Raw genomic sequence first — 14016 nt, forward strand, 5'->3', positions numbered from 1 at the left:
TTCCATCTCCCTCTCTCCCTCTCCCTATCTCTCTCTCTCTCTCTCTCTCTCTCTCTCTCTCTCTCTCTCTCACACACACACACACACACACACACACACATATATATATATATATATATATATATATATATATATTGGCTTATCACCACCTCTTACTATAGCAACTGTTAACCAAGAATTGCCAGTAACAACCTCGGTAGTAGTACAGGAAAAATTAATCTTGCATCCTACAAATGTGATAGGACCACTCAGAAGCTCTTCTTGAACAACATTATTAGGAACAAAACCGAAAGTGTCCACGGTTTTATATATTGGCATCCTTTGCCTCCTGTAGTATCTTCTCCGACGGTAAGGCATGGCTGTGTGCTTCGTGCGGCTGCCTCGAGTCGAATGAGCATGCTGCTGCCTCTAAGCACAGTTATCAAGCAACATGACGTCAGAACTTCCTGCCACCACGCGCCAGCACAGCGCCAGCGCGCCTTATCTGTCCCGCATTGCGCAACCGGAAGTGAGTTTTCCAGCAACACGGGCCTAGTAATACTAGGGCCCGTGTTGCCCGGCTGCCTCGTCCAGCGGCTAAGTCCCGCTCGAGGTCACCCGCCTTAGACAGCAGTATACAGTATATGCACACAGCCATATACACTCCTGGAAATTGAAATAAGAACACCGTGAATTCATTGTCCCAGGAAGGGGAAACTTTATTGACACATTCCTGGGGTCAGATACATCACATGATCACACTGACAGAACCACAGGCACATAGACACAGGCAACAGAGCATGCACAATGTCGGCACTAGTACAGTGTATATCCACCTTTCGCAGCAATGCAGGCTGCTATTCTCCCATGGAGACGACCGTAGAGATGCTGGATGTAGTCCTGTGGAACGGCTTGCCATGCCATTTCCACCTGGCGCCTCAGTTGGACCAGCGTTCGTGCTGGACGTGCAGACCGCGTGAGACGACGCTTCATCCAGTCCCAAACATGCTCAATGGGGGACAGATCCGGAGATCTTGCTGGCCAGGGTAGTTGACTTACACCTTCTAGAGCACGTTGGGTGGCACGGGATACATGCGGACGTGCATTGTCCTGTTGGAACAGCAAGTTCCCTTGCCGGTCTAGGAATGGTAGAACGATGGGTTCGATGACGGTTTGGATGTACCGTGCACTATTCAGTGTCCCCTCGACGATCACCAGTGGTGTACGGCCAGTGTAGGAGATCGCTCCCCACACCATGATGCCGGGTGTTGGCCCTGTGTGCCTCGGTCGTATGCAGTCCTGATTGTGGCGCTCACCTGCACGGCGCCAAACACGCATACGACCATCATTGGCACCAAGGCAGAAGCGACTCTCATCGCTGAAGACGACACGTCTCCATTCGTCCCTCCATTCACGCCTGTCGCGACACCACTGGAGGCGGGCTGCACGATGTTGGGGCGTGAGCGGAAGGCGGCCTAACGGTGTGCGGGACCGTAGCCCAGCTTCATGGAGACGGTTGCGAATGGTCCTCGCCGATACCCCAGGAGCAACAGTGTCCCTAATTTGCTGGGAAGTGGCGGTGCGGTCCCCTACGGCCCTGCGTAGGATCCTACGGTCTTGGCGTGCATCCGTGCGTCGCTGCGGTCCGGTCCCAGGTCGACGGGCACGTGCACCTTCCGCCGACCACTGGCGACAACATCGATGTACTGTGGAGACCTCACGCCCCACGTGTTGAGCAATTCGGCGGTACGTCCACCCGGCCTCCCGCATGCCCACTATACGCCCTCGCTCAAAGTCCGTCAACTGCACATACGGTTCACGTCCACGCTGTCGCGGCATGCTACCAGTGTTAAAGACTGCGATGGAGCTCCGTATGCCACGGCAAACTGGCTGACACTGACGGCGGCGGTGCACAAATGCTGCGCAGCTAGCGCCATTCGACGGCCAACACCGCGGTTCCTGGTGTGTCCGCTGTGCCGTGCGTGTGATCATTGCTTGTACAGCCCTCTCGCAGTGTCCGGAGCAAGTATGGTGGGTCTGACACACCGGTGTCAATGTGTTCTTTTTTCCATTTCCAGGAGTGTATATACTGGCTTACATCAGATAAGCTTTGCAAGCCGAATTTTTTAAGGCTGCAGTTCCTCGTCGTGACTGGGAAACTTTAGTCATAAATACAAATGCTCTATACCGTGATGGGGTGCAGCAGAATCGTTAGAACATTAACCTCATGAATAGAAGGTCGTAGGTTCACATCTCATCAAATATAGTGTAATTTTTTTACTTCTAAATTTCACGAAAAGAGTTTAATTATTATTTTAATCGGTTAACTGATTCAGATGCAATTTTTTTGTTTCTAATTCTTTGCGCATCGTTTTTTACCATCGTATTGACTCTTTTATTTGCTCTTACTTTTCGTCGTAGAATTCTTTTTTCGTCTGGAATTTGCCTGGGTCGCCTTTAGCCCGCAACCAAGTGCCAGCCAGGACTGCTCACCGGTTGGTGACGTGGCATATCGTGTAGCCAGTGTGAGGATAGTTTCAAGTAACTAACGATAGCGACAAGTTACTGAGCCGCGGCGCTCGTTACTGGCGCGCCAGTCTCTTGGATGTCCATTATCGATCCTTCGGTGTTTCTTATCTTTGCCTGCCTTGTTGTTTACCGCATTCGCGGGGCGAGTGGCAGTTGACGTTTGCTCCGGCGACCTGCCGAGGCGCCGCGAGGTACGAGGTGGGAAGCAACCACGTATATGTGGAGTTGGTTGTACGCGGTCTGCCGGTTCAGGGTGGAGGATATGTGTTGGCTGCCTGCCTGTCTGCTCTCCTTGCGACCGCCTAGCTTGGGTTGCTGCCTGGTGTATCCCACACGAGCCATACCGGACGTCCAGCAGAAGTTAAGCAGCCTTGTGATTTTTTTAAAGAAAAGGAGCAAATGTATAAGACTTTTGTAACCAATTTTGGTGGCCTCTTAAGAGTGGCCTTAGCGTTTACACTGCCTTTGGCGAGAGCTAATTCTCTTAAATTTAAATAGTTGGGGTTCCCTATCCTTTATATTTTATTTGAATTTTCTCTTTGGGGTTCCTTCCATGTGCTTGGTTAAATGTTTCCTTGTATAGCGAGAAGTGACTCCTGGTTAAAACTCGGAGAAGTTGTTTGATGTTACTGCCGCTTCCGGCATCTGTCTTTTCAATTAAGTGTTGTCATCCTTTCGTGCGATCTGGTGTCACTCCTCGTTGATTAATGCTGGTTTATGTGTACTTAATTTTTAATTGGCCATTTGAATTAATATTTTGGGGCGCAGTATAGTACTAAGGCAAACGCATTGTATACCACCTTGTGCCCCGGTCTAGTACCTTAATTTTCAGTGGCACGAGTTAGCTCCACTACCGGTTTTACTGATGTGCTCCCTTCAAAATCTTGTCTTGTATAAGTTTGCCCCATGTGTGTCTGGGAACACAGAGATGAGCTTTAGTGTGAATTCAGTGCTACTCAGTTAATGGAATCTTCATTTTGGCTTGGCTTCCACTGAAGAGTTTGAGTGGAGCGTAGTGTGTTTGATTCGTTATTCATTTAATTACTGTAAGTTTCTTTATTTAATGGGGAGCAAGACATTTAAAGACTGTTGGTATTAACTCCCCTAGTTGCGGGGTGTTGCTAATTCGTTCCAAATGGCCTACTACTTATTCAATGGAAAGGCTGTTGATTATTTGGTTACTGTGAGTACAAATTCACGCTATTTATGTGTTACCGAAATTGTTGAAGTGTCTGTGTCGTGATTCAATCACTAGCTAAGTGTTTGAGCTAAATTGATATAAAGCTTACATTGCCTCGTTAAAATTTGTTGCCAGCAGAAACCCTTAAGACAACTAAGTTTTGTCACTGCTTATGTTAACCTTTACTTGGAGCAATATTTCATGTAGTTAAATTTTGTCTTAAAATGTGTATTTCTCTGATGTAATAAACGAGTGATAAAAGAAAAAAGCAAAGGGGCCTGGTCCTTCCCATTGTGTCCGGTTTGTAACACGTATCAGTTACCTTATGCTTTTAGCGCCGAAACTGAATTTTTTTCCGTCTTGAGTGTGATCATGAAGGTTAGCTTTAATCACCGTGAACGAAGCGATCGTGATTTCAGTTGTGCCGCAGATTGTTCCCGCCGTTTTCTCGAACATATTGCAGATCAGGAGGTTGTAGTTTTCTTGGGACACGAGTTTTAACACAGTGCTGCAAAGCACGCCGTCTGCCACAGTTCAGTCCGTGGTCACTTAAAATCGCACCTGTCGGCAGAACACGTCGCATTTTCGTCATAGCTGCCGAGAGCTTCCAACACTGTTCAACGGTTACACATTAAAAGCATTTGCGAAGTGACCCGCCCTGTTAATGTGTCAGCTACAAACGAGTCGCAGCTGGCAGCCGATGTGACAACAAGTGGCGGATGTCAACCGTCAAGTAATTTTAGTCTTCATTTCTTCCAATCGTTTCGTATTATATTTTCTCTTTTCATCAATGAATTTTAATATGTCCTTTATGATCCAGATATTTTTATCAGACCTTGCCGCCTTGCCAAAGTTTTACCTTGGCTGCCTTCACTACAGACCGGGGAGAAATTAGGAACGTGTATTAAAAGTCACAGAGAAAAAATAAAACCCTTACTGCTAATGATAACAGCGTAACTTTGTCATAGGTGGCAAAGGACCTGTAAGATCAGTTGAATGGAATGGACAGTGTCTTGAAAAGATGTTATGATATGAATATAAATATAGGCGAAAGAAGAGTAATAGAATGTAGTGTTACCAGACTAGATAATGCCGTGAGTACTTGATAAGCAAATGAGGATAGAATGGTAGACGAATTTTAGCATATGCAGAGCGATGGTGGAACCGAAGAGAATTTCAAATGTAGACTGGAAACAGCGAGAAAAACTTTCCTAAAAAAAAAGAACTCAAGAGAGTGGACTCTTTTTGTATTTTTCTTTAGTGTAGTCTAATATTGCAATGAAATGTGGACGAGAACCAGTCCAGACAAGAAGAACTTAGAAGCGTTTGGAAATTTGGTGCTACAGACGTTAAAGTATCCTCTGGCGTGCCACAGGGGAGTGTTGTGGGACCATTGCTTTTCACAATATATATAAATGACCTAGTAGAGAGTGTCGGAAGTTCCATGCGGCTTTTCGCGGATGATGCTGAAGTATACAGAGAAGTTGCAGCATTAGAAAATTGCAGCGAAATGCAGGAAGATCTGCAGCGGATAGGCACTTGGTGCAGGGAGTCGCAACTGACCCTTAACATAGACAATTACAATGTATTGCGAATACATAGAAAGAAGGGTCCTTTATTGGATGATTATATGATAGCGGAACAGACACTGGTAGCAGTTACTTCTGTAAAATATCTGGGAGTATGCGTACGGAACGATTTGAAGTGGAATGATCATATAAAATTAATTGTTGGTAAGGCGGGTGCCAGGTTGAGATTCATTGGGAGAGTCCTTAGAAAATTTAATCCATCAACAAAGGAGGTGGCTTACAAAACACTCGTTTGACCTATACATGAGTATTGTTCATCAGTGTGGGATCCGTACCGGGTCGGGTTGACAGAGGAGATAGAGGAGATCCAAAGAAGAGCGGCGCGTTTGGTCACAGGGTTATTTGGTAACCGTGATAGCGTTACGGAGAAGTTTAGCAAACTCAAGTGGCAGACTCTGCAACAGAGGCGCTCTGCATCGCGGTGTAGCTTGCTGTCCAGGTTTCGACAGGGTGCGTTTCTGGATGAGGTATCGAATATATTGCTTCCCCCTACATATACCTCCCGAGGAGATCACGAACGTACAATTAGAGAGATTCGAGCGCGCACGGAGGCTTTCAGACAGTCGTTCTTCCCGCGAACCATACGCGACTGGAACAGGAAAGGGAGGTAATGACAGTGGCACGTAAAGTGCCCTCCGCCACACACCATTGGGTGCCTTGCGGAGTATAAATGTAGATGTAGATGTAGATGCTGAAGATTAAGGGTGGCTCGAGTAACTAATGGCCATGCACTTTTTATCGGGCAGAAAGAAGTTTTTGGAAGGGAACATAGCAAAGGAAAGGGATCGTGGGGCAGAAAGAAGTTTCTCGCCACAACGTAGCGAAAGGAAGGCATCGTTTGATAGGACACCCCCTCTTTCCCCGCTCATCTAAGAATTGTTAATTTGGTAGCGAATGGAAGGCTTGAAGGGGGGGGGGGGCTGTAGAGAAGGAAAAAGGCTTGAATACAGGGGAATTTCTTTCTACCGTGTACAAACTATAGGGTTGATAGATGAGAGGATACAGAACAAAAAAGGTGTAATGAATTTATGTCCGGAAGTGCAAGCTTTCCACTTTCCATGCTAGAGACCATTTATTCAGTCATACACTGTTACAGAGACTGCGGTCTAATACATGTTGGACCATGCAGCAGCCACAGTTACAGTATGTGTCGAAAATGGTTTCCATGTGCCTCGACGCGCCGGAGCATGTTCTGTCTCACACGTTCACATGGGTCAGGCTGCATCCAAACACTGTTAAAGACAGCACGAATACACTGCCCCAGTGTCCCCACATCTGGAAAGGGCTCTGCATACACGATACTTTTGAGATGGCCCCACAACCAGAAATGGCACGGGTTGACATCCGGTGAACGAGCAGGCCATGCAACTGGACCTTCTCGTGTGGTCCACCGACCAGGAAAGACACGATTGTGATGCGTCCGGGCGTTAACTGTGAAGGGGGACGGAGCACCATCATGTAGCAGCCACATAAACCTTCCCATCATCATTGCCATTTCCTCCAGCAGGGGAGGCTTCATGGAAGGAACACTGGTCGCAAAATATGGCCGCCAATTATCCCGTCCCACTTATTCCGTCTACACCGATGCTGATGATTCGCTGTCAGCATATCATTTGGGTTCCGCGTACTACCCCGCAGATGACCATTATGAAAGTTGAAGATGCCACTCCGCGTAAAGGTGGCCTCGTCTTTGAATAGGATGAATGGCACAGATCCCAGAATCGTGGTTGCCTGCTGAAGAAACCAGTGACAGAACTGTTCCCCGATGTGGAAAGTCTGTCGCTAATAAACCCTGCGCACGCTGCAAGTGATAAGAGTAGTAACAACTGTCATGGAAAATGTTCCACACGGTCGTCTGGCTTACCCTGCACTGGCGGGCCAACTGTCTGGTACAGACAAGGCGGTCGCCTTCCACAGTGTCAATCACACTTTCGTACAAGTCTGGTGTCCGAAAGTTTCAGGTACGTCCTCCATGATTTCCTACTTCCTCAAACGATCTTGTCTCAGACAAACGGCGGAACACTGTTGCAACAATGCGTGCTGTGATTGTTGCCAGCGGGGACAGGTGTCATGATACAACCTTCCAGTCCGCCGCCCGTTGCCATTTGCCTCTCCCTAAGTAAAGACCACGTCGGCAAGCTCTGGAATACCTAACTATTATGTACAACACTGTATCGCACCCACTACAAGGTGAGTCAGCGAGAGAAGTAAATCGGACACAACATTACCACTGACTGTGGCAGCAGAGGGCTCTAGGGCATGACGTATGAGGAACAGTACACCCTCGAGGAATAGTACAGCACGTGTTAGACCTCTGTCTCTTTAACTCCAAAAGAAGTGCACGCTATTTTTTTAAAAAATCTATCTTTTATTCTACATGTTTGAACGTTTTACAGTGTGTAGATACATCCCTTAGGACCAATATTTTCATTTCTCCACGTAATTTCTATCCCTCCCAACTCCCTTAAGCCATCTTGGAACCAGCGCCTGTATACCCGCATGGTAAAATACTGGACCAACCTGTTGAAGTCACTGTTTGGCAGCGTGCACAAGGGAGACATCCTCTTCAAACCTTGTTCCACGAAGAGAGTCTTTCGGTTTGCCAAAGAGATGATAGTCACATGGAGCCAGGTCAGGACTGTAAGGCGGGTGTTTCAGTGTTGTCCATCCGAGTTTTGTGATTTGACTGACATGTGGCCGTGCATTGTTGCACAACAGCAAAATATCCTGTTTTTGCCGATGTGGTGGAACACGACTCATTCGAGCTTGAAGTTTCTTCTGTGTCGTCACATATGCATCAGAATTTATGGTGGTTCCACTTGGCACGATGTCCACAAGCAAGAGTCCTTCGGAATCGAAAAACACCAATGCCGTAGCTTTTCCAGCAGAATGTATGGTTTTGTATTTTTTTTTTGTTGGGTGAATTTGCATGATGCCACTCCATTGATTACCTCTTTGTCTCTGGTGAAAAATGAAGGAGCCATGTTTCATCACCTGTCACAAGTCTTCCAAGAAATTCGTCTCCACTATTCTCGTACTGTTCCAAAAGTTCGCTGCGAACCGTTTTTCTTGTTTCTTTGTGAGCCACTGCCAACATCCTGGGAACCCACCTGGCACAAACCTTTCTTAATGCCAACACTTTCAGTATTCTCCAAACACTTCCGTCCCCTATTCGAACGTAGCGTGACAATTCTTTCACTGTGATGCGTCTGTCAGCAGTCACCAATTCGTTAACTCTCTGCATATTATCTGGAGCGTGTGCAGTACGAGGCCTGCCGCTGCGAGGACAATCCTCAATATTGCCGTGCCCGCTTCCATCACGTAACCTGCTTGCCCACCCACAAACTGTACTGCGATCGACAGCTGCATCTCCATACACCTTTTTCAACATCTTGTGGATGTTTCCCACTGTCTCGTTTTCACAGTACAGGAATTCTATGACAACACGTTGCTTGTGGCGAATGTCAAGTGTAGCAGCCATCTCGCAAAGACATGCTGTGAAGGCGCCACTCACGGGAACATGTTGAACTAAGTTTGAAAACGAGCAGGGAGGATGTATCTACACACTGTAAAACTTTCACACATGCAGAATGAATACTGTATTTTTTCAAAAATAGTTTGTTTTTCCTTTGGAGTGATCCTCGTATGATGGAGAGATCAGAACAACACAACAACATAACCATCTTTTTTGTTTTGTTTCTTGTTTTGTTTTGTTGCTTGTGACGAACGTCAAGTGTAGCAGCCGTCTTGAAGACATGCTGTGATGGCGCCACTCACGGGAACAGGCTGAACTAAGTTTGAAAGCAAGCGGGAAGGATGTGTCTACACACTATAAAACTTTCACGCAGGCAGAATGAATACGGTATTTTTTCAAAAATAGTGTGCATTTCTTTTGGAGTGACCCTCGTATGATGGAGAGATCAGTACAACACAACAACATAACCATCTTTTTTGTTTTGTTTCTTTTTTGTTATAGGTGCATTTGTTTAGAAGGGTACGAACTGCGCATCGGAAGATGTAGACCCAAATGTAAAAGCAACTGCGGCTACGGAAGCTGCGTAGCTCCCGACAAGTGCGAATGCTGGACGGGGTACGAACTGGCGACCGACGGGACAGGGCAAATAACGTGCGTCCCGCAGTGTAAACCCGCATGCGTCCACGCCGACTGCACGGGACCCAACAAGTGCAACTGCTGGAGAGGGTACCGGAAGAACGGTTCGTTGTGCGAGCCGGTCTGCGCGCAGCCCTGTACCAACGCGGACTGCGTACAGCCAGACACGTGTCGCTGTTGGGACGGATTCAGCCCCGCACCCGGGGACGACACCGACTCGGTGTGCCAGCCCACGTGCAATACCACGTGTGTCAACGCCACCTGTACAGCCCCGAACACGTGTACGTGCCTGGAGGGGCTTGTGCGCGATAGCCGAGACCCCACCGGAGCTGTCTGCGGGGTTCCCTGCCCCCTCCACCTGTGTTCTGAGGAGCTTCGAGGGGAGGATGGATGCCTCATGGCTGGCGAGGATCCAGACTGCGTGTGTGAAAAAGGTAAGGGCCGTTGTTACAAAAGCTGAAGCACTGGATTCTGTTTTACCAAATAGCTTCAGTGATAAATGTGACAAGAGCCTTCCTTCTACCGGGTGATCAAAAAGTCAGTATAAATTTGAAAACTGAGTAAATTACGGAATAATGTAGATAGAGAGGTACAAATTGACACACATGCTTGGAATGACAAGGGGTTTTATTAGAACCAAAAAATACAAACTTTCAAAAATGTCCGACAGATGGCGCTTCATCTCATCAGAATAGCAATAATTAGCGTAACGAAGTAAGACAAAGCAAAGATGATGATCTTTACAGGAAATGCTCAATATGTCCACCATCATTCCTCAACAATAGCTGTAGTCGAGGAATAATGTGAACAGTACTGTAAAGCATGTCCAGAGTTATGGTGAGGCATTGGCGTCGGATGTTGCCTTTCAGCATCCCTAGAGACGTCGGTCGATCACGATACACTTGCGACTTCAGGTAACCACAAAGCCAATAATCGCACGGACTGAGGTCTGGGGACCTGGGAGGCCAAGCATGACGAAAGTGGCGGCTGAGCACACGATCATCACCAAACTACGCGCACAAGAGATCTTTCACGCGTCTAGCAATATGGGGTGGAGCGCCATCCTGCATAAACATCGTACGTTCCAGCAGGTGTTTTTTTTTGTTCTTTTTTGTTTTTTTTTTTGTTTGTTCTAATAAAACCCCATGTCACTCCAAGCATGTGTGTCAGTTTTTACCTCTCTATCTACATTATTCCGTGGTTTATTAAGTTTTACTGACTTTTTGATCACCCGGTACATCTATATGTATAATGTACACACCAGCGTACGGTGTGTTTCTGAGAGTACTTATGGTAACACTAACACTTACCCCCACATCTCCTGTCCCATTTATGAATAGTATGTGACAAAATTCAGCCACCCCACACGGTACTGTTTAAAAGTCCGGTACTTCGTGATGGTATTTGTCATAGGTCTTCTGACTGGTTCGATGTGGTCCACCACAACTTCCTCTCCTGTGCCAACCTCTTCAGCTGAGAGTAACACTTGCACCCAATACCCTCAATCGTTTGTTAGATACATTACAATCTTGTTGTTTTATTGTCAGCAAAATCAGTTAGTGACCATCCTCAGTGCTGTAATATACACTAAAGGACGTCGTTTATCGCCAAAAGCCACGCACATTGGATGAACTTCGAGAATCCATCGTACATTCATGTGCAAGTATCCAATTGAACACGTTGCAGTCAGTAGTTCGTGCTGCAGTTCGGCGGCATCGTTTGTGTGTGGATTTTATTGGTGACTATTTCTAACACCTACAGTGATATGTTTGTTGGACTTAAAGCTACACTATCACCAAAGATGAGACAACTCCGTCAATTAGTTTGCCAGTTATGGACTTTTAAACAGTGGATGCATTGTTTTGGACCCCTCTGTGTATCACAGCACTGAGGATGGTCACTAAGTGACCGAAAATCGATTTTGCTGAAAATAAAACAACAAAATACGGCCAACGCTGATTTTCCTTCCAATTCTATCCACTATTTGGTCGTGGTGCACACAACACGCCATGGAGTCGCCAATCAATAATATTACAATCTCTGTCTTCCACTACTGCCTTTACCCCCAACAGCTTCCTCTAGTAGCACTCTGGAAGTTATTCCTTGTTGTCTTAACGCAAGCACTATCATTGAGTCCTTTCCTCTTGTCAATGTAATCCAAATGCTCCTTTTGTCACCATTCTACAGAGAATCTCTTCATTTCTCATCTTATTATTCCAGATAATTTTGAACATCCTTCTATACCAACTCATCTCTGTTGCTTCAATTCTCTTTTATTTAATTTTTTTAGTTTTCCCGTAGCCAATGCTTCAGTTCCATTCAACACTAATCTCCAAATGTTTACTGACGGAAATTTTTCTCAAATTAAGACTGAGTCTTGATACTAATCGGCATCTTTTGCCCAGGAGTATGTGCAAATATACAGGGTGGTCCATTGATCGTGACTGGGGCAAATATTTCACGAAATAAGCGTTAAACGAAAAAACTACAAAGAACGAAACTTGTCTAGCTTGAAGGGGAAAACCACATGGCGCTGTGGTTGGCCTGCTAGATGGCGCTGCCATAGGTCAAACGGATATCAACTGGTTTTTTTTTAAATACACTACTGGCCATAAAAAGTGCTACACCACGAAGATGACGTGCTACAGACGCGAAATTTAACCGACAGGAAGAAGATGCTGTGATATGCAAATGATTAGATTTTCAGAGCATTCACAGAAGGTTGGCGCTGGTGGCGACACCTACAACGTGCTGACATGAGGAAAGTTTCCAACTCAATGCCCAGGCGTATCAAGGCCGTTATTACGGCGAGAGGTGGTTGTTCTGGGTACTGATTTCTCAGGATCTAAGCACCCAAATTGCGTGAAAATGTAACCACATGTCAGTTTGTCCAATAAATACCCGTTTATCATCTGCATTTCTCCTTGGTGTAGCAATTTTAATGGCCAGTAGTGTAGGAATCCCCATTTTTATTACATATTCATGTAGTACGTAAAGAAATATGAATGTTTTATTAGGGCTATTTTTTTCGCTTTCGTGAGATATTTGACCCGGTCACTATCAATGGACCACCCGTATATAAAAATATATAATATAGTAAATGTTCTTCTTCTTATTATTAATCGAATTAATTACGAAGTCTTAATTTACAAATCTTGCAAACTGTAAGTCTGTGGAGGCGTGAACTTGCTTGCTTTACGCCGTTGAGATTTACGGAATTTGGTTATGTGCTTCTTCTTCTGCCATAACTACTTATCGCTTTCGACCGTGAACACAATACTGATTTTTATCGGACTACTTCTTCAGATGCGGACAGCTACAGTGATATGACATTAGCATAATGTGTGGAAGAAAAGAAAACTTTCGTGGTTTTGCACTAAAAAGAACTCTCACACTTCATACTTTCATAAAAATTATTATCCAGGTAACACAATGTCTACTAGACACTTCTCACAAGAATACGTCTTCTCCACACGAGAACTAAAGACAAAGACTTCTAAATAATTGAGAAAAAAATTGAATGGAGTTTCCATCATTTGTCATTCGCCATCCGGTGTAGCAAAATACATCTTTTCCGACGCTTACAGCGGTCGCGCTAATGATTATTATGATTGGTTTTAAATTTTTGTCTTAGCTTGTTGGGGCTTTTCCTTACGTACCTATACAAGTGCTCTCTTGGCGTGTAACAGTCTGCTTTTTATGTCCCCATATCCTCCTCCAGAGTGTATGATTTTTCTTCTCTGGTAGCTGAACTCCTTCATTCCGTCTACTTTGAGGTCCCCAATTTCATTCCTGCTAACCCTCAGTACTTTCATCTCTCTTCAGTTTGCACTCAATATTCTGTACTCATTCGACTCTTCATTCCATTTGACAGGTCCTGTAGCTCTCCTCTTTCACTGACGTAGCAATGTCATCAGCGAATTTTATCAAAAATTGGTTCAAATGGCTCTGAGCACTATGGGACAACTTCTGAGGCCATCAGTCCCCTAGAACTTAGAACTACTTAAACCTAACTAACCTAAGGACATCACACACATCCATGCCCGAGGCAGGATTCGAACCTGCGACCGTAGCGGTCGCGCGGTTCCAGACTGTAACGCCTAGAACCGCTCGGCCACCCCGGTCGACCGAATTTTATCACTAATAAAGTCCGCCCTTGAACATTTTTCTTTATATTTTCGCCATTATTTCTTCGATATATATAGATTGAACACTAGGCGACGAAAGACTACACCCTTGCTTTACTCCCCGTGTCATCAGAGCACCTCCTTGGCCTCCATTCTCATTTTCCTCTCTTTGTTCTTGCACATAATATGCTCTGTCCAGTCACGTTAATGCAGCCACATGACAGAAGCAAAATAACCGTGTATTGCAGGGCGAGACGTGCACCAACATGGATATGGAGCCATACTGAGTCCAGTGCAGTGACCAGATGCGTTTTTTGGTTGAGGATCCAAGGCGCGAACGGCCCGATCGAGGTGGTTCCATAGATTCTAACTTGGGTTTAAATCTGGGGAATTTGGTGGCCAGGGAGTATGGTAAAGTCGTCTTGATCCCTTAGAACCACGCCCGTACAGAGCGAGCTGTGAGACACGTTGTATTGTCCTGCTGGTAGTTGCCATCCTGAC

The 14016-nt window shown here is 45.8% G+C and overlaps 1 protein-coding gene across 2 annotated transcripts in view; it reads left to right on the forward strand.

Moving 5' to 3' along the window:
- The window catches only part of LOC126215222 (platelet endothelial aggregation receptor 1-like), a 154660-nt gene that overhangs the window by 117074 nt on the left and 23570 nt on the right, over positions 1–14016 (forward strand). For both annotated transcript variants that reach the window (XM_049941888.1, XM_049941889.1), the window contains one exon: positions 9254–9822. In XM_049941888.1, coding sequence (XP_049797845.1) covers positions 9254–9822 — 569 coding nt within the window. The remainder of the gene's footprint in view (positions 1–9253; positions 9823–14016) is intronic.

This window comes from Schistocerca nitens, chromosome 12, assembly GCF_023898315.1.
Source record: "Schistocerca nitens isolate TAMUIC-IGC-003100 chromosome 12, iqSchNite1.1, whole genome shotgun sequence".
Lineage (NCBI taxonomy): Eukaryota > Metazoa > Arthropoda > Insecta > Orthoptera > Acrididae > Schistocerca > Schistocerca nitens.